Below are 20,416 nucleotides of genomic sequence, written 5' to 3' on the forward strand. Positions count from 1 at the left end.
AGAAAGCAAAACAAAAAAACCATATTAAATAAGGTGTTGCTATGGAAGTGTTGGGGAGGGAGAGAATAAATCAGGTGGCTGCTGTCTCCCCAGGTATAAACGTCTTGTCTGTGGGTTCAGATGAGCAAGGTGTATGCCTTGTGTAACTGGGAGGTTCACCTGTTGGCTTCTGACACAAAGATGATTGCTCTCTCTTTAACCTTTGGCGCAAGATCACTTTTTCCCCTTTTGGTGTTTCTTACCAGGGTGACACTTCTGGAGACTACAGGAAGATCCTGCTGAAATTGTGTGGTGGAAATGACTAAGTTGAGTCACCTGGATTTAAAAAAAAAAAGCTGGTTTTATGCTATCATTTCACACATGCTGTCAAAACTTCAAATATCCAGAAGATTCTTTCTCTAAAGTGCCACGTTATTCCTTTCTTTGAATAATATACTATGAGTACAGAAATAAATCCTGCTATAGAGAGGAAGGCTGCTCCACCAGATAACTGTAGTTCACAAACAGGTTTTTGCTTTCTTATTGGGGGGGGGGACCACACCCCACTGTATGGAAGTGGCTTGTGTTGCGTGAATAGCTTTTGTTTGGAATCACCTTTATTTGTGCGAGCCAAATGATTCTATACAGCTTTGCGTCTTATACAAAAAATGTTTTGTACTTTTTGTGTGTGGTGCATGGTGCATTTAATATTTACATGCTTGTTGCCTAATATATTTTTTAAAAAATCCTGTTCTGAACAGTGATTGGGTAGACTTTCAGACCCTGTTCACTCATTGCTGTCCAAGGAGAAATGTAAAAGTCTGGCTAGAATCTTTATGCTGCCTTATGATGTTTTGAATGCTGGATCTCCCTGAAGTCTGTGATATTGCCCCTAAATTGAAGGAGAGGGGATGTGTGGTGCGTTGGCAGAATTCAGGACCAAGATGTTAGGAAGTCTGCCAGGGTGTTTGTCATTAGGGTCCCTGTTTCTTGTGCATTCTTGCAGATTTATGCTCCTGCTGATAACCTGGTGGTTATGCATGACCCCGCTTTCAAGAGTGCACCTGCAAAAATGTGGTACAGCTTTGTTTTCTATCAGTGCAGGTTCCATAACTTCCTGCTGGAACCTTGTAATGTTTTCTACTAGAAACGTTCCAGTTTATTTTTTTGTCCCATTTTCACGTGCTAAGAGAGCAAGGCTGCTGTTGTTGAAGCATCACAGAACAACTGAGACAGCGGGATAGTGTAAGGTTGAGCCTCCCACTGTTCCTAATGCACTGTTGTGCCAATGGCGTGTTACAAAGCACACCCACAAAAACCTAACTCTGCTAAGGCTTAGACTTGCCAATGAGAGCTTTCCTCTCCAAGCAGTAATAGCAGCATGAAATGGAGCAGTTACTTTCTGTTCAGAGTTGCGATAGGAGAGGAAAGGGCTTAATCTCTCTGTTCATGCAGAATCCCAACACTTCAAACACACACAGCCATTTTTAAAACTTAAAAATCTATTGGCTCTCTGTTGATGTCTTCAGCATCATATCTAGTTTAGCTCTCAGGGACAGCCTACAATCAAACATTTCCACTCATTCATTTTTCAATATGCGGAGGATCAGCTTTTTCTCTTGAAAGCAACATATGAACAAGCCTTCATTGTTAGAAAAGGCTGCTTTACAAGCTCCAAACTTTTTATTGGAATATAAACAGGAACACAGAAGGCAATGGAGATTCCACAGAAAATGCTCCTCTTTTACAAAAATAAGCACAAAGGAAACCCCCATTGATTTAAGCATTCAGCACATGTATCACTTTCCCCATTCAGTTTCCTGATTCTTAGATGGACTTGCCGCTAGCATGATCCAGCCAAAGTTGTCTTTTGGGGGGCAGCTCGAAATGCCTTCAATCTGAGTGTATGCCAAAGCTTTTTCTCTTTGTGTGTTTTTGTAGAATTCTTCCTTAAAAATCAAATATATAATTTTTTTAAAAGAAGATTTGTACAAATAAACCAAATTAGTATCCAAGCCTCCTGCATCAGTGTTCTTATTTCTGCCATGTTGACAACATCATTCCTTTGGGATATTCAGCTTCAACCATGGATGGCTCCCCTCAGGGAATCGGTCGTGTCTCAGGCAAATCAGACTAGTGAGCTTAAGCACCATCAGGCAGTTTCTTGAGCAAATGTTGCAGAGGGGTTCTAGCTTCTACATAAAACATGAAATCATTCCACTTAGGCTGCTCACTGTGGCTCCTTGGTTATCTGTCCCTTCATAAGAAAGGCTTGAGCAAAGACACAAGGACAGAGTGTTACAGTACAAACAAACCCATCCCTCGGCCACTGAGCTCTGCATCCTGTTTCCAACATTGGACAAACCTGGATATTTCAAGAAGTTTGGAAGCAGTTTTTGGCAAGTGTGCCACAAGTCCAGGAGTTATGCGCTTTCACAAGGTGTTTCAGCTGGGGAGTACTGCCAGATCGGAAGTCTTGCTGGACCACACCAAAACTCCCACCCTGGTACTTCCAGCAATGATCAGCATTAGGTGCCTCTAGAAAGCTTGCGAGCAAGACTGTGCTGCAGCCAGGCTCACATGCTTTCCTGCCCCTACTCTCCAGGAGCGCCATAACCACCTGTTGCTTATTTTCCCTTGTGGCACCAGTGCTGCAGGTTACCTAGCTAACAGGTTAACCATCCTAAAATTTGACCAATTAACAAGAACAAAAATTTCTTCATGACCAGAGATGGCAACCCAATTTTGGAGACTACCAGGTACCCCGTGAAAACTTCCAACAGTACCTCTTCTAATTTCTGCTCCTTTTTCTTTACCGCCAGACGGCTGGACCTTCCGGGACATTTAACTTCTCCGCAGGGGTCATTGCAGTGAGGATATTTTTAAAACAATTTTAGGACTCTCTAAATCTTCAGGATAGATGGGAAGAAAACTTCTCTTTTGGTATTACGCGTCAGTACGATTAGATCATAACACAGAGGAACTTGTAGTGGAATACTGTACTCCCCATCCCAAGTCTCAAGACATCTGTCTGGTCTGGAAGCTTATAAAAGAGTGCAATGTGGGTTGATTATGCAGGTGGGAGATATAGGTATATAGATATTACAGTCTGTTCCTTTGGTCCGTCTTCTTGAAGCTCAACTGGTATCTATTGAATGAGAGAGAGAGGAAGGGAGATTGTAGTGACAATCCACCAAGCCATCGGTTTCTAGAGAAGGCAGCATTTGTTAAAAAGCAGGTGAAGGGTCACATCCCAGTGTTAGCCTTCCACTAACAGAAGCAGGCGGTGCAGTTTTCACTTGATCCTCTCTCCTACCCAAAAATAAATAAATTCCAGAGGTAACCAAATTTTCCAGAGCAGATTTCGGGGAGGCACAGGGTCCTGCAGAGGGGGAACTTCCTCTCTCCCCACCCCACTAGTGAAGGTTTTGCTAGATTAAAGCCCTTCTGTGAACAGGATTACTTCATTTACAGAAGGTCAACAATTAATAGTAGCTGATGAACTTGAAACAGATATTTCAGTAGTGTTACGCATCTCGGGAGTTTTAAGGCTACAGCAACCGACCATATTATTCCCCAAGTGAAGTGATCTTCAGGGTACAACTGCATTCTGTGCGCTGAATTGCAACATTTACAAGCGGTTGTGGACACTTGGATAATAGATGTGCTACATTTCTCTGGGATTCATACCTTCAAAGATATCCATCAAGGGAGTTCCAGGAGCAAGAGGAACATTCCATGCAGTTTCACTTATGGTGTTGAGCAGGGACTTGACTTCAGAGTCAAGAAGATCAGCCGTCTTTTCCACCTGCTAATGAAGAAAAGCGAAATTTAGGGTAATCCACTTCTATCAGCATCTCCTGAATTAGCCTGGTTCTATGGCTTAGTATTTGCGCGAACTCTGCCAAACAGCTTAACTTTGGTTGGTTGGTTGGTTTCCTTTATATCCCAACTTTTCCTTCAATGAGCTGGTGTACAAGGTTCTCCCCTCCCCATTTTCTCCTCTCCACAACCCTGTGAGGTAGGATGGTAGGCTGAGAGATGCTGACTGCCCCTAGGTCACCCAGTGAGTTTCATCGCTAAGTGCCAGCAAGCCACTATCAATCCAAAGGCATTGTCTGTTGTTGGCTTATGAATCTTGTCTTGGGCTATGACTTGACGTTGCATGTGAACCATACATAGCTGCCAAGTCTCCCGCTGAAAAATGCGGGATCAGCAGCGGCACGGCACTGGAAGTCGCTTCTACGCAACTTCCGGACATGTGTAGAAGCAACTTCCAGTGCCGCTCTGCCTGATTTTCGGTGCCCAGGCATGGGCGGAGCGGCATCTGAAGTCACTTCTACGCATTTCCAGACATTTGTAGAAGTGACTTCCGGTGCCGCACTACCCATGTCTGGGCACCAGAAATCGGGCAGCGCCAGCACCCAAAATGGAGCCTCCCTGGCAGGTAGGAATTCTGGGGGATTTCCGGGATTTTTTTCAATTCGGGAAACCAGCAGGAAACAGATTAAAATCTGGGGGTTTCCCGCGAAAAACGGGAGACTTTGCAGCTATGAAACCATAAGGCTTGTTTGACCACCCCATCGCAGATGTCCAGTCTACAAAGGTCACTCTAAGGCAAGAGCAAGGCTGGAAGAAACATCCAAGTTTTTCGGGGGAAAAGCCATGGTTTGTCTAGTCAACTGGGGGAACAATTTGTGGTCACCACAAGAACATTCTCTGCTTTACTGAATGGGCTCTGGGAGGCTCTTGTGTGGGTTTTGGAGGCTTTCGCAAGAGCCTCCCAGAACCCAGTAAGCAAATCGGAGAGCTTAAAGGTTCTTCCCACGATGGGCTTTTAAGCTCTCCGCCTTGCATGATTTCAGCTGTCTGGATGGCTGCCACGCACATAACACTGCAGCTGCACAAATTAAATGTGCGTAAGTTGCAAGACCATTGTGCCCCTTTCCTATTAGGTATGGTCAAACAAGAAGTGAAAAAAAGGATGAGAAGATATTTTTGTATTGAGTGGTGGCAGCAAGAATTTCAATCGCTAAATTATGGAAAACCCAGGAAGTCCCTACGATTAGAGATTGGCAAGAGAAATTAGTTATATTGATCTGGCCAAATTGACAAATTCGATAAGGGGTGGTTCAAATAAAAAGTTTAATAACAATTGGGAAAAATTCGGAATATATCTGCAAGAACTTGGTTTTAAAAACGAATATTTTGTAGAATTCCCAAGAGGAAAGTAAATGGATGCAGTGGGAAAGTTAAAAACTTTGAAGCCAGGGAGGAAGAGAAGGGGAAGTCAATCGGGATAAGATGATATGAATATGGATATTGAAATGAAGATGTAGAAGCTAGACCAATAAATATGGCAGAAGATAGGATAAGTTTTATTTGAATGTTTATGATTGTTTATTTGTATATATTTTTTGGTTGTTGTGTATTTTTTGTTGGAATTCTAGTTGACTGTTTTGTTTTATAATTATTTTAAATTCAATAAAGGTTATTTTAATCTTTTTTTTAAAAAAAGACCATTGTGCCCCTTGCCCATTTGGATTCATCACTCCCACAGTAAATGCAGATGCAGGTGGAAGTTCATCCTTTGCAAGCTATATCCGCTGTATACCAACCCTACGCCAAGGAGGGAGAGATAATCTGTAGAGAGCAGGATTAGCATTTCTGGTCTTGTGCTGCCCTCTAGTGGAGAAGGGTGTTGATTTATTTCTTAATTGAGATTAACCGGGGACTGACCTGGTTTGCATGTACATGTAATGTTAAATCGCCTTCCTCTGGTGTGGTTGATAGGAGGAGTGTTTTTTGTCTGTTGAGTGTATAAATTTATATTATTTTTATTGTAACAGAACAAAATAAAGCAAATAGAGCTGCAAAGAAAACAAAAACAGGAACACACAAACGCCAAAAAAGAAAAGAAAATGGATATTGTGAGCTAGAAACAAATGAATTTCTTTACCAAAATCATATAGAGCACATTAAAGTCCTAAAGTACCAAGTAATACAAACAGGTTTACCTAATCTTGAAATGCAAGCCCCTCATTTTATGATTAACTGTAGTTTGGGGTTCAGATGCAATAGTAAACTATAGTTAAAATGGAAGGAGAAGCTTCTGCTTTCTTCAAAGTATGTGAGCCTGAGGCTAATTCTCATACCTCTGAATGTTCCATGCAAATACAGCCAGTGAGAGGTTCTTATACGTTGCTGTAAACACAAACCGAGGTAAAATAAAAGTGCTCTGTGCAAAACGTGGATGAAGAATCGAGGCAAGAATCCATTTCACAATCAGATTTCTGCCTAGACAAAGTTTCATGCACAGTCGTACCTTGGTTGTCAAATGCCTTGGTGCTCCTACATTTCGGCTCCTGAACGATCGAAACCCAGAAGTGAGTGTTCCGGTTTCCGAACTTTTTTTGGAAGCCGAATCTCCGACGGGGCTTCCACGGCTTTTGATTGGCTGCAGGAGGTTCCTGCAGCCAATCAGAAGCCGCGCTTTGGTTTCCAAATGTTTTGGAAGTCGAACAGACTTCTGGAACGGATTCTGTTCGACTTCCAAGATACAATTGTACTCCCCAAAGTGATCATGGGTGATTTGCATTTAACCTGTCCTTACTAGCTCAAGGCAACGTACATGGATTTTCCCTGCACAAACATGTTATCAACATATAACAAACCACGTGGGGTAGGTTAAGATGAAAGATGGTGACTAAGCCAAAACTGATAATCATGCCTAAACAGGGATTTAATCCTAGATGTGGTGCTCCATCCACTTCATCACCCTGGCTTTAACATCTGCATGGGGAAACCACTGTACAGTAATTAGCTATTGGTTACATAACCTAGTTTTGTTTATTCCAGCTCTCCAGGACTTAAGGCAGAGCAGGAAATTCACAGCCTTTTAAAAAGCTAAAGACAGCAAGGATTGAACCTGAGACAGTCCATCCACAATGTATGAGCTGTAATAATGAATCCATAGCCCTGCTTGCTGGTATACTGCCACATCTAATTGCCCCTGAACCTTCCCAGCACAGTAGTTCAGATATTATTTGTAAGTGTCTAAAGCAGGCATCCCCAAACTGCAGCCCTCCAGATGTTTTGGCCTACAATTCCCATGATCCCTAGCTAACAGGACCAGTGGTCAGGGAAGATGGGAATTGTAGTCCAAAACATCTGGAGGGCCGAAGTTTGGAGATGCCTGGTCTAAAGCAAGATTCATGAAAAGAAAAATGTTGTATTCCCCACCCCACCTCAGTGTGACACAATTACAGATCTCTTGCCCCTTTGACTGCGACCCATATTTTGTGTGTGAGAGCCATTTTGGAAAGGTACCAAGGAACAGACTGGAAGAGTAACTGTGCCTGTAACATTGCTCTGCTAGATCGCCTTACCTCTTGGATAGTATCTAAGCGCTTATGAATTGTATTGTGGTCATCACACCAGTCATTCTGCTCCAAACTCCCTGTGAGATCAGTGACAGGATCAGCAGCAACTGCAAGAGCGGGGAAAGCAAGCAATATTAAAACTTTGCCTAGGCTTTGTTTTGTTTTTTATTCCACGCTATATTTAGGTTTTGAAAAATACTCAGAATCCCCCATGTGTGGGAACATCCACTGAAGAGTTGAACTCTTAAGGGTTCCACAATTCAGCAGAACTGGGACCTCCTATAGCAGGCTTCCTCAAACTTAGCCCTCCAGATGTTTTGAGACTACAATTCCCATCATCCCTGACCACTGGTCCTGCTAGCTTGGGATCATGGGAGTTGTAGGCCAAAAACATCTGTAGGGCCGAGTTTGAGGAAGCCTGCCCTATAGCATCAAAGCTCATCAGGGGTGACACACCACTGAGATGATCTCTTCTTTCTAAAGTTTACTAGTTTGTGGAGGGAAATATGCCAAAGATCACAACCATGTGGTATTTCAATATAATACCAAAAGAACAGAACAGGCAACTGAACTCTATTAGGGTAAGTGACATTATTTATTTGTTGATGGATCATCTCAGTCGCCCTCCTCTGCACACGGTTCCAGCTTGTCAATATCCTTCTTAAATTGTGGTGCCCAGAATTGGGCATGGTTTTCCATTTGACCAAGGCAGAATAGAGTGGTGGTATTACTTCTCTTGATGCAGCCTGAAATCGCATTAGCTTTTTTTGCTGCTGCATCACACTGTTGACTCATGTTAAGCTTGTGGTCTAGATTTTTAATAAATAGTAATATTGTTCGTTATATTTACAGTATATAGTTTACATCAATAATATGTTGTTGTTGTTGTTGTTGTTGTTAAAAAACGTAAGAACAGAAACTGGAGCACTGTGAGATTAGGTGCATCAGTCCACATAGCGCTAGATCGGGCATCCCCAAACTTTGGCCCTCCAGATGTTTTGGCCTACAATTCCCATGATCCCTAGCTAACAGGACCAGTGGTCGGGGAAGATGGGAATTGTAGTCCAAAACAGCTGGAGGGCCGAAGTTTGGGGATGCCTTCGCTAGAATGTTTACTCTGGCCAACTGAATTCAAGATGATTTATCCGACAGTAAATTAGTATTAGTGCTAATTATTTACACTGGTTTCTTTATTTTGCCTTTAGCATTGTTTTTATATGAGGGAAGCTGTCTCCTCATAATGGCAACACAACAATCTCTTTTTAAATCTTTATGGAAAGAAAAACAACATGTCATTAAAGAGTAGGGAAAGGCCCTCCTCAAATATTTGGCCAACCATCAAACCTTAAAAGGTTTGTAGTGGAGGCCCCACCCATTTCAGAATGATGAGTGCAGCCAAAACTATGTTTGCCTCAAAGTCAGGAAAGTTGGTTAAAAGTGTGTGTAACGCTAAACCACCACTGAGCTTTGGAAAATGTTTTTCAGGGGGGAACAGCAAATGTCAACAATGTATTCCCTGACTTAATATGAAAGAGGCCACTTTACACGGGAAACTCCCAAGATGTTACTATAAAATAAGTACAAATGCTGCCAGTTTAAGAAAATGTAGGCTGTCAGCAGGTTTTTAACTTGGCATGGTAACTCTGGCCTGTGGCTGGTATGTATAATCACCTCAATGAGAAATAATGGAATTTCCAAAAAGAATTTATTTCCCTTAATTTACTTCCAGAGAGCATATCCCACAGATCCGTCGTATACTTTGTCCCTGCACAGCACTGAAAATTTTCAGCTTTAAAACTCATCTAAAAACTTCATGCCACCACAACCTTTTCCTTCCTGCCTGGTTATTCCTTTGTTGCAAAACATCACCTGTCTGCTGCCCAAAATGTTCACCTCTTCAATCACTCAGGCATATGACGCCTCCTCAAATTCCTACCCTGGTTTCCTACATCCAGTGAAATCTCTTCACCTCTCTAGTGCTTTTTTCCTCTGGGGAACGCAGGGGTACGCATACCCCTAAACATTTTGTGAATCTTTGTACTTTTGTCCATTTGCTGTATTTATTTTTCCCGGTTTGAACTATAAAATGGTGGTTTTCTTGAGTCAAAACGAGAGTACCACTAAACATTTTTAAAGAAAAAAAGCACTGCCTCTCTCAGAACAAGCTTAGCGTCCATAGGTAGGTTAGGCTGAAACCTGATTAACTGGCCCAAGGTCACTGGGTGAGTTTCTGGGCTGAGTGGCGATTGGAACATGGGTCTCTCAAGTCCTAATCCAACACAAAGGGCTAAGAACAATACCATGCCAACTATTGCTTTGCTCAGCAATATAAACAGATGAGGAAAAAAGTCTGACAGCATTTTTATTTTGGAATTAACTTTCAAACCACATAATTAATGTATGTTATTCTAATTAAAGAGGCAACGTTCCTAGCCGTAGGACACAAAGCCACACACAGCACGATGCAACCAGAATAACTGTTTCCACATGTGATATCAACATCTGCTTGGAATTTCTTGGGCCACTGAGTAAGAAGCATGGCAGCTTCGAGGTTTTTTTTTTTTTGCTGAATGCTTTCCTGGACTCATTGTGACTTATTCCTGATTAAAATGTTTCTGTTTTCACTTATGCTGGGGAAACCTCAGTAAGTTAAAAATCCTGTTTTTTCATGCATCGTGCACAGCAGATAAGAGAAGCACAATTCCAAGATAAAACATCAGCCAGCATGGAGGGGGGGGGACAGAGTTTTGAGTGAAGTAGTCACATGAGCAAAACCAATGGTGTGTAGAAAATGGTCTTTTCAAAATAAAAGCTACCCAAAGGCTGGTTCAGCTGTGACATTCATGTTCTACCAAGCTGAAAATGAGCATCGGGCATGGCAGCTCCTCCCTTGTCCATCTTTCCTTCACTAACAAACCAGGATCTCTGCATCAAAGCTGGGACACAGGGAAAGCCTAGTTCACAAGCCCAACACTCATTTCTGGCTTCATCTCTTCACAAAGATAAGAACGTTTTGCCTGACTCCAAACTGGGACAAAACGTCTAAATTTTTATATGTTGTGTCCAAGCTTAGTAGTGGACTGCATATTGCTTAAAACTCATTTAACAAGCAGGCAGAAATAGGGCTTCGGAGGTATACGGTTTATCCAAGTAGATCTGAAATAGAGTCCTTGGGCTGCTTCTGTTTCCCTGCCCATCCATTCCAGATAGCCTTTCTTGCTAAAGTTTGCGGATATCACTACTTTGCCGGGGGGGGGGGGCTGAACTGGACTAATTGCTCTTTAAATGTAAATTTGAGCTGGTCTGCATTTGTCCCACCTTCAGAAAATGCACCTATTCCAAGATGAGGCAGTACACACACCTTCAAAGATAGGGAAATGTTGAGCTCTTTTTTTTTAGTTTTGCCCAAAACTGTTGAGCTTTTTTGGCAAATTCACCAAAACAAAATGAAGTTTTTGAGCTGTTTTTAAGGAAAACAGTCAAAAACGACACTGCCAACATGAGTTGGATTTTCCTGGACATTTTTAGCCATTTTTGCCCAGGCACAGATATGTCCAGGAAGTTCTAGACACATGGCAACCCTACTAGACACCAAACCACCTCATCTCACCTGGAGACCCTGCCACAAGCTCTCCTCCAATGCCTTTGTCAGCAGCCTAATGCCAAAATTTAGGAGGAGGTCCAACCACCAACTTGCCAGAGGAAATGCTTTGCTTGCTATTTGTTTGTGTGTGTGTGTGTGTGTGTGTGATGCTGTTGCTAAAATAAAGACATGGTGGGGCAGAACCAGTGAAAATGGTGACAAGCCAAAGAGGCGAAGTTTCCTCATAAGCCTGAATAATTTGGTTCAGGCTGTTCTTGTTGTTGCTATCTTCTGTACTCTAGCGTGCGGTAGCCTCATAAAGCAGCAGGGTGGAATGTAAGTTCTGATAGAATAAAGCAAAGATTCTTAACAGTGGATTGCAGCCAAGGGTGAGAGTTGATTTCTAAAAAGAAATCTGGGAGCGGAATATACTGAGGTCATTCTCTCCAGCAGAGACAATTTCTTATGCACAGCCTATTTTGATTAATGCAAAAAAAACCCACCATTTCTTTTCTTAGATATGTAGCCTGAAAGCAGCCATTGTCAAATTGTTCTTGGTGCATTCTCCGTTAACACAGTATGACTGTCAGACCCAATGGGTCTGGCTCATTCCCATGTGAACTGAGTCAACCATCTCCCTGGGATCCTCTCCAACGCACAAAGATTCCTCCTCTAGCAAAGCAATGTGAAACAGGTTCCTTGGAAAATATAGGCACCTGAATGCATGTCTCTCTTATATCGTGAGGTCAAACAAAAGATCCACAGAGCCGAGGTGATTTTTGTCTGGGTGTTTTTGTCCCACTCGGTTTCGTTTACTTGACAACGTCCCCTCTGTCCAAAATATTACGTCAGGGTAATAAGAACTCGCTTGGCTTAATTCTGTGCTTGCTTTGGCTATCCTTCCTTGCGCTCGGGAAGAAGATAAATATTTCTGAGAGGACTAAGAGCACTTTCGATTGCTCTTCAGCGGTAGATGGAGTTATGTGTCTGTGTGATTGTGGTGATACTTAGCACCGACAGAGTTCTTCAGAGTGTTCAAAGTACTTTACAAAGTATATTACTTTGGAGTTATAATTCCGACAAGCCTGGAAGATCTGAGCTCCCTGGAATAGTCCATACCCTCCAAGTGTCCCGATTTTCCAGGGATAGTCCCGGAATTGGAAAACTCATCTTGGCTTCTGATTGGATCCTGGAATGTCCCTATTTACCCCGTCAGTGCTGCCGTAGCCGAGCCTGGAGAGGAGGATGAGCCAGGGCTTGTACCGAGCAGTGACAGTGGCTGGCAGGAGCATCCCATGGCCTCTCCATGGCCAATGATGCCAGCCTCCTCCCTTGGGGAGCTTGTAGAGCTGCTGGAGAGGGCAAGGAGCAGGAGGAGAGGCTGCCGCTGCCAAGGCCCAGCCTTGTGTGACGTATCAGCTCTGAAGGGCAGGGCTGCCCTGGGAGGGAAGAAAGTCTTGATTTAAAAAATAACAATACTTTGTGTGTTTGCATCTAAGCTTGCCCCTTTCCAAAATTTACTTATTGGTGTGTTTTTCTTTGTATAAATCTACCCAAGAACAAAATAAAATCGGGTCAAGGGGTTTTCTCAGGACGGTCAAGAGCACGTGTGCCGTGTCCTGGTGACATAGTTGTGTTGGCACCTGCCTTTCTTCTGATAGGAAATGCTCTGCTGTGGGGGGTGGGGAACACAAAAATGGGGGTGTCTAGTGGGAACAGTCCCTATTTTCATTTGAGGAATGTTGGAGGGTATTCATTTGTACTCTGCCTTTGGGATCCAAAGTTTCTCCCCCAGCTGGCTACACTTTTCAGTTGCTAACCCATAAAACCTCCCAATTAACCACAAAAAACAGCGAAAGAAATGGCAACCACTGAAAAAGCTGTTTTAGGCACATCTGAGAGTTTGCATGTGCACTGATGTGATTTGAGGTTGGTTGGGGTTTTTTTTAATCTGCAGAGCCCATCACAAAATGCTTTGGAGATTCCCCTCAGGACAAAACTAGAGGTGATGGTGACAAACCTGTTCACTTGAACCCAGGTATATCCCAAACATGCATATAATGGGGGGCAGATGACAGCTGTTGTTTTTTAGAGTGAAAGGAGAGCACAGATGTTGGGCAGGAAATCCTCTGTACCTGCCCATGGCCTCCCCTCTCTCACACTCCACTGTCCTCCCAGCTTGGCATCTAAACCCTATGAAGGTAAAAAGTGCTTGTGGGAACAAGTTGAAGGGACATAAACCATAAAGATGGGGAGGGTTTACCATCTGCCCCCCACCTCCAGAACACATACGGAGTGGCGGGGGGGGGGGGTCCCAACCAGATGGGTGGGGTATAAATAATAAAAAATGTATTATCATCATCAACCTCATCATCATTATTATACAGTTGCCTGCTCCTTTTGCTCTAAACAACAGGACACATGCATACCGTTCACATAGGACTGTCACAGACCTCGATTTAAATTAGTGGGCTTCCTGCCACATAGTTTATTTATCCCTTGATGTCTAGTACTGAGCTACTTAAGAAGAAGAACAAATTACAATAAATAATTTGCTGTGTAATTATGGGGGTTTGCTGTCTGAAAAACGCAAGTCCTCTAAAACCTTGGGCATGTTGAACAGCTTGCATAGTTAGAATCATAGAATCATAGAGTTGGAAGAGACCACAAGGGCCATCCAGTCCAACCCCTCGCCAAGCAGGAAACACCATCAAAGCATTCCTGACAGGTGGCTGTCAAACCTCCGCTTAAAGACTTCCAAAGGAGACTCCACCACACTCCTTGGCAGCAAATTCCACTGTCGAACAGCTCTTACTGTCAGACAGTTCTTCCTAATGTTTAGGTGGAATCTTCTTTCTTGTAGTTTGAATCCATTGCTCCGTGTCCGCTTCTCTGGAGCAGCAGAAAACAACCTTTCTCCCTCCTCTATATGACATCCTTTTATATATTTGAACATGGCTATCATATCTCCCCTTAACCTTCTCTTCTCCAGGCTAAACATACCTAGCTCCCTAAGCCATTCCTCATAAGGCAGGGCCGGCTCTAGGTAGACCTCTGGTGGTGCAGTGCGCCAGGGCGCTGGGCCGATAGGCCGGGCGGCACGCAGCAAAGCCACGCGGAAACCATGCTGCGCCCTGCGAGGGCGGGGGCGCCGGAGCGATCTCCGCCCTTCAGCACCAGGGCACCCGACCTCCTCGAGACTGCCCTGGCATAAGGCATCGTTTCCAGGCCTTTGGCCATTTGGGTTGCATCCTGGCCATTATCTGTGGGTGCCACTTCAATAATACTTACTGTAGTTTTCAAAGGTGTGTGTGCAGGAGCTGGTATCTATGTGTGCATATTTCTTGCTGAATGGGGAATTGTGTGTGCAATTCCACAGCACACTCCCACTGCTGGTTTGGGAAACTGTGTACAAGGAGTGTTAGCTGCCATCCATATGTATCCTGCAGCTATGCTGTTATTTGTTACAAAATACTGTGTTATGATGCATTTCCCCACAAAACAGTTTTGAGCCAAACTGAGAAAGAAAAACCGCCTGGCTGCGTTTTGAGCCAGTAATGTCTACACATCCTCAAGGCACAAAGCAACTCAAGAAGGTAGTACAACTAAAGCAGATCCGAAAGAGGAAAGTGGGGGTGGGAGCCAAATCAACAAGAAAAGTCCCAACTTGAATGTATTTCAAGTGAAAGGTATTATTTTGCAACTGCGTCTGCATTTAGTGCTGCTTGCCAATCAACTGATCTGCCTGCAAGTTGGATTAGTTCCATGGCATTTGCCACAAGTGCTCAAAGGTTTGCCTCAGTAATTCTTATAACAGTCCTGTAAGGTAGTTCTACATTTATTATTATTATTATTATTATTATTATTATTATTATTATTATTCCCAGACTGCAGATTTGAGGCCAAGGTTGAGAGACAGTGGCTTGATCTGGCAATTGAGAACAGAGGCGGGAATTGTCCTGACTTACAGCTTATTACTCACTGCTTCTACATACCTAATAACTAAAGCAAACTCACAAGAGGGAACAAAATAAAAAATTCCTTCCAGCAGCACCTTAGAGACCAACTATGCATGCACACAAAAGCTCATACCAATGGCAAACTTACTTGGTCTCTAAGGTGCTGCTGGAAGGAATTCTTTTATTTTGTTTCGACTACGTCAGACCAACACGGCTACCTACCTATAACTTCACAAGAGGGAAGTGAGGATCTACAAGTGGGATTTGCAGCCTATGTTTACTGTGATATAGGCTGGCAGGCAGCATCCATATACCTGGATAAAATTAATTAATGCTTGAAGAAATGCCACAAAAACAACCTGTCTACACAGCCCTTTAGCATTTCTATGCAATGCCGAAAGAACAGCAAGTATAAGGGGTGAGGAAAATGTACCCAATGGAGACTGTAAGAGAAGCATGAAAGCCTACCCCAGTACCCCATGGCAAAACCAAAAATCTTTGCAGATTTAAAGCAATGTCTAGCAAGGATTTTTTATACCCTGTTCATTTCAGTGAGAAAGTTAAACACTGCCAAAGTTTTCTTCTACTGAAATAAATTTTAGCCAAATCCTATGCAAATTAATTCAGAAGTGGGACCCCATAAATTCAATTACTGTATACTCCAAAGAGCTGCACCCTTTATATTGTTTGCCTTCACTAGATTGCACCCTTATTCAAGAATGGCAGTGTGTGACACAAAGGTATCTTTAAAATACTTCTACACGCTAAGAGTCTAAGATCCAGCATCATGCAAACGGTTTGTATTTTCCCTACTACAATATGCAGTCCAATAAAACAACTTATAGTGGCAAACACAGCACTATTAACCAAGGAAAAACTTTAGAAATAGGCTACCAAGCATCTTCATTCCTAGCTTCTTGAAACACTGATGTTCTCGCAGCAATATAATTCTTTCTTAAGCTCTCCCAAACTGAACGCTGTTAAGAAGGCCATATGATTGACTGACAAAAGTGAATTGCACTTGAACCTGCATACCATTTTGGTGAAGCCTGACAAGTGCTGCATATTTTTGAAACCCTGTAAAAGTTTATAGTTTGCGTCTATAAAACATGATCTCCAATTGCACAGAGGTCATGCTTATTATGTAGGGCTTTCCTTATGTGAACTTCAGAAGTTAAAACATCCCGCTGGCTGTTTTGAACCAAGAATGAGCACGTTATATTTCTATCCATCTCTAACAATTTGCTTCCGATGGCTGCTCTTCCCTCGAGCAGATATTGCTTCTACAAGCTGCCAGTTTTGAAAGACTTACCCAATCCTTGTCCGTTCAGCATTAGAATAAAAAGCAGAGGCCAAATGCAAAGCATAGTTTCAGAGGCTCCGTCCGGAGGAATCTCTCCTGGTCCAGCAGATGAAGAGAAATAAGCAGCCTCTCTCCCCAGTATGCACTGGCCCTCTGCAGAAGAGTTTGGATTGGCAGCCGGAGAATTGGGAGGAAATAGTCTCTGGCTGCTGAGCCAAGTTTCTTAGGCGGTCCTCGCCTTCCTTTCTCCCCACCCCCATCCAAGCCACCCTTTAAACTCCACATAGGGACCAGTCACCCTGGGAAACGCATTCTAGGCCAAATCTGCTGAAGCGAAAGGTGGGCTGTGTGAGAGTTTGTTATTTATTTATATGGAGCAAGATTGGAATGTGCCAAAAAAAAAAAAGAGCTCCGCTGAATACAACGAATTGGATCAAGCACAGAGCAGCTGCCTTGGATTTCTGTGTGCAGAGTTTTTAATCACTCTGCAGGAGAGAACAACGTGGGGTTCACCAGTCTGGCCTATTATTACTTGTTTGGTTAGATTTCTTTAAGAATCCCACTCTGTCTTGAAAGCTCAGCGCAGGCTACCATAGTTCCAGTATCTTACATGTACTCACAAACTTAAGATTCCTCGCAGAAACATAAATCAGAGGCATAGGAAATAGGCTTTATACCACGTCAGACAAATAATTTATCACACCCAGCATTGTCTACAACAGGGATGGGGAACCTTCTGGGCTTCAGATGAGGCCAGTTTCCACACAAGGGATTTTGAAAGCTAGCTGGCTATCAGGTGCAGCACAAGGGGAATTGCCTGCCTTACGCCTCCCGCTTTGGAAAGCCCAAAGCATAGTACTGGCAAAACATGAGCGTATCCAGGATTTATGGGGGGGGGGCAGGACACCCACCTGTCACCATCCTCTGTCTGGCTCCATCTAGCAGATTTGGAATGACAGCAACTGTTTTAAATTACTTCCTTTTGACCCCAGCTGCTCAGAAAAATCTCTCAAAACCTTTCTACAATTTCTACTTTTAGTTGAGTATTCTCATTTATTTATTTACTTGATTTAATGGGCAGCTGCCCCCCTGTTCCACCCCCCCCCAAATACGACCATGTGGCAGAGCACTTCCTCCCCTCCCCATTGACTGTTTGGGGGTGGGGGGAGTGAAAGAATGCTGCATTTTTCAAGTATTGGCTGTGCAAGGGAGAAGTCCTTCTCACAGCCAACGCCTGCAATGGGTATTTAGGACCCCCACACATCAGCTGACAAGCGGGGAGGGGGGGAGGTCAAATCCTGATGATTTGGCTGAATGGGCCTGTTCCCTGCTGTGAACAGGCATGCACAGTGAACACAAAATAAAGTGAATTGTGCTCTGTTGTCTTGCCCATCAGCTGATGCCATGAGTTGCACAAGCTGATTGGCAAGTGGGCATAGTTTGGGGAAAATAGTACCATGGAACAAGACTGACCTGCAGACTGGGTCTACTCTGGTCTACACTGACTGGAAGCAAATCTGTTATGTCTCGAGCTTGGATCCCAGAACAATAGGCAGGTAGGATTCTAGAATGCAGTAACTTGATTGGCTCGTAGGAGCTGTCCAATCCGGTTCCAGTAGGGGACTTTGAATCAGCCTATCAGAGGTGACTGATGGTGTAAAAGTATATATAGCCAGGGTCTGGGCAGGGCAAAGACACGGGATGACTGGCTGTTTTTACTATGAGCTGAAATAAACACATGGAAACCGATGATGGCTCTACACTGAATAAAATCTCAAGTGTTTCCGGGTGGCATCTTTCCCTACCTAGAAATGCTGGGGACGGAACCTGGGACCTCTTGCATATGAAAGAATCTCTTGGCCACTACACTTCACTAAAATGGTTAATCAACTGCTGTATCAATTTATTGCTGTTGTACTTTTACCCCACCCTTTCTCCAAGGAGATCTCAGGGCAGCATCCATAGGCTATCATCAATGGCTATGCTGCCTGGGGCTGGTGGGAGATGGAGCCCAACAACAAAAACAACATGTAAAAAAATAGGGACTTAAAAAAAACCCTACAATTTTAAATACAGCTGCTATTTTGCCATACAGTCTTCTTCAGTGGCAGAGATTGTTTACTGCTTCAGAATGGATCCAGAATACACAATAGCGCAGGCATCTTTAAACAGGGATGTAAACAAAACTGAGATACCGTATGTCCCATGCCACTATGTTCAAAATGCATTTGGCAACAGAAAGTGTTGTTAATTTGCAATATACAGTATTTTGGAAAATCGTTTGTTCACTACACATTCAGACACTTAAGGTATCATAACCCAATTTTGCATGGTGGTCCCCAGGAGCATGAGCTCCTGGGATCGAGCCCTTTTTGGGGTGGGCCCAATGTCCAAAAACAGTGGAGTCCCTTCCATTTAACCCCAATACCAGTTATGTATCAGCAGAGCTACCTCAAAAAGTGTGTGTTATTTTCCATTTGAGCAGCAGCATTAGTCAAAAGCTATGCCACAAACAGGCTGACATTTTTGAATAGTCTTCAACAGCAGTCTCAGGTAAAGCACATTAAAATAGAAATCACTATGGCAGGGGTTTTCAATCTTTTTGGGGCCACATTTAGAAAAACTGTTGTTGGCACTACCATAAAATGGTTGTCACTGGAGGGCTGCGGCGGGTGCACAGTAACAAATTGGGTCCTCCCTAACAAGTGGGCACATGTTGCGGTGTGACCTGGCAACCAGACCCTGTGTTGTGGGTGGGAACGTTTGGATGGCCACAACACCCTATTGGAGATCCCTCAATGCTAGGTGCAATTTGACCAATGGGATGCCAGCGAAATTGTATTGAGGGACCTCTATTTAAGCCCATGCACGTGTCCCTGAGCTTCCTTTTTGGTGCATCGGAACACCCGCCCACCTCTCCCTATATTTAGGGCTTGCACGCATGACCTTGCTATGCCGTCGTGTGTCGTCTGGCATTGGGACAAGGGCACAGCAAGAATTTCCCCCACTTGGCTGATTGGCTGGTGCCATTTGGGTTTTGCCTACCACATAGCAAATTGTCACAACTTGTAAGGTTGTAGATAGGCTCTGGTTCAAGAGATAGGGATGGGGGAATGCTCTCCCCATCCCTATGTGAAGGGTATTCCGTTAAAGGAATCCAGGGACTCAATGGTTTGGTCAAGCCTGCGAGGGGTTGTGCCCATGCCTGAGTCCAGGGAGACATCTGGCTGGTGGATTGGTAATGACCCCGCCTTCTACTGTCCCGGGTGTTCACCCAAGGCTCACCTATGGTGTGCCCTAGGTCAGCCCTGGGGTGCAGGGAGCTAGTCGAACCAGAGTCTATGCAACCACTCACTTGATTGTAATCAATAAAGTTGTGGCCTAAATTCTGCCAAAAACCAAACCAAAAATTTGAGTCTTGTCTGAATTTATTTGGGGAAGGTTAAAGGGACCCAGGTGGTGCTGTGGTTAAACCACTGAGCCTAGGGCTTGCTGATCAGAAGGTCAGCGGTTCGAATCCCTGTGACGGGGTGAGCTCCCGTTGCTTGGTCCCAGCTCCTGCCTACCTAGCAGTTTGAAAGCACATCAAAATGCAAGTAGATGAATAGGAACCGCGGCGTTTCCATGTGCTGCTCTGGTTCACCAGAAACGGCTTTGTCATGCTGGCCACATGACCTGGAAGCTATACGCCAGCTCCCTCGGCCAATAATGTGAGATGAGCGCGCAACCCCAGAGTCGGTCACGACTGGACCTAATGGTCAGGGGTCCCTTTACCTTTACCTTTAAAGGGTCTACACATGCAAAATGGCTTCTGATCTGACCTGCCTTTTCATAAAGGAGAAATCACTCCCCAGGCAAATGAGTGCAAGACAGAGATTGAGGCTGAGCCCCAGATTCAAAACCACATGCTTGCCTTTACAAAGCACAACAGAACAACCCATTTCACCAGAGGAGACTTTGCTTACTATACCAAAAAGTGTTCACGTGTCTTCAATAGTCAAATGGCAGAGTTTGTTCTGCAGCACATTTTAAGGCCATTTTCATCCTTTTTGTACCCTCTCTTAGTTTTATGAGTGTCTGTTTAAATAAGCATTATCTTCCCACACATGAGTCCAAGTATAATAATAGCAGTAAAGCACACTGGTGTTTTTAAAGAGCAACTCAAGAAAAGTATTCAATTCAAAATAACACCACAGATTTTTGGCACAAT

The 20,416-nt window shown here is 43.7% G+C and overlaps 2 protein-coding genes across 4 annotated transcripts in view; one reads left to right on the forward strand and one right to left on the reverse strand.

Annotated features, from left to right (window-relative positions):
- The window catches only part of ANXA11 (annexin A11), a 33,750-nt gene extending 31,756 nt beyond the window's left edge, over positions 1-1,994 (forward strand). For both annotated transcript variants that reach the window (XM_088669503.1, XM_035138660.3), the window contains one exon: positions 246-1,994. In XM_088669503.1, coding sequence (XP_088525629.1) covers positions 246-305 — 60 coding nt within the window. In that variant the 3' untranslated portion in view covers positions 306-1,994. The remainder of the gene's footprint in view (positions 1-245) is intronic.
- Positions 1,623-16,361, reverse strand: PLAC9 (placenta associated 9). Of its 2 annotated transcripts, none has more exons than XM_060275005.2 (4): positions 16,216-16,361; positions 7,368-7,468; positions 3,670-3,787; positions 1,623-3,127 (listed from the first exon to the last, which is right to left on the reverse strand). In XM_060275005.2, exons 1-4 carry the CDS (start codon positions 16,268-16,270, stop codon positions 3,117-3,119), a joined length of 285 nt encoding a protein of 94 aa, XP_060130988.2. In that variant the 5' UTR covers positions 16,271-16,361; the 3' UTR covers positions 1,623-3,116. The 2 variants fall into 2 exon arrangements, with proteins under 2 accessions (XP_060130988.2, XP_034994552.3); XM_035138661.3 differs by having other exon boundaries at positions 3,670-3,790.
- Positions 16,362-20,416: the final 4,055 nt, after the last annotated feature.

The sequence above is a fragment of the Zootoca vivipara genome, chromosome 5 (genome assembly GCF_965207765.1).
Source record: "Zootoca vivipara chromosome 5, rZooViv2.hap1.1, whole genome shotgun sequence".
Classification (NCBI taxonomy): domain Eukaryota; kingdom Metazoa; phylum Chordata; class Lepidosauria; order Squamata; family Lacertidae; genus Zootoca; species Zootoca vivipara.

Bases quoted from the DNA above. Each gene is read 5' to 3' on its own strand.
- PLAC9 (XM_035138661.3), bottom strand. From the start codon at position 16,270: ATGCTTTGCATTTGGCCTCTGCTTTTTATTCTAATGCTGAACGGACAA. The intron at 7,469-16,215 runs GTAAGTCTTTCA...CCGCTCTTGCAG, and splicing joins GCTGAACGGACAAGGATTGG to TTGCTGCTGATCCTGTCACT. The intron at 3,791-7,367 runs GTAAGGCGATCT...TTTCTTCATTAG, and splicing joins GCTTAGATACTATCCAAGAG to CAGGTGGAAAAGACGGCTGA.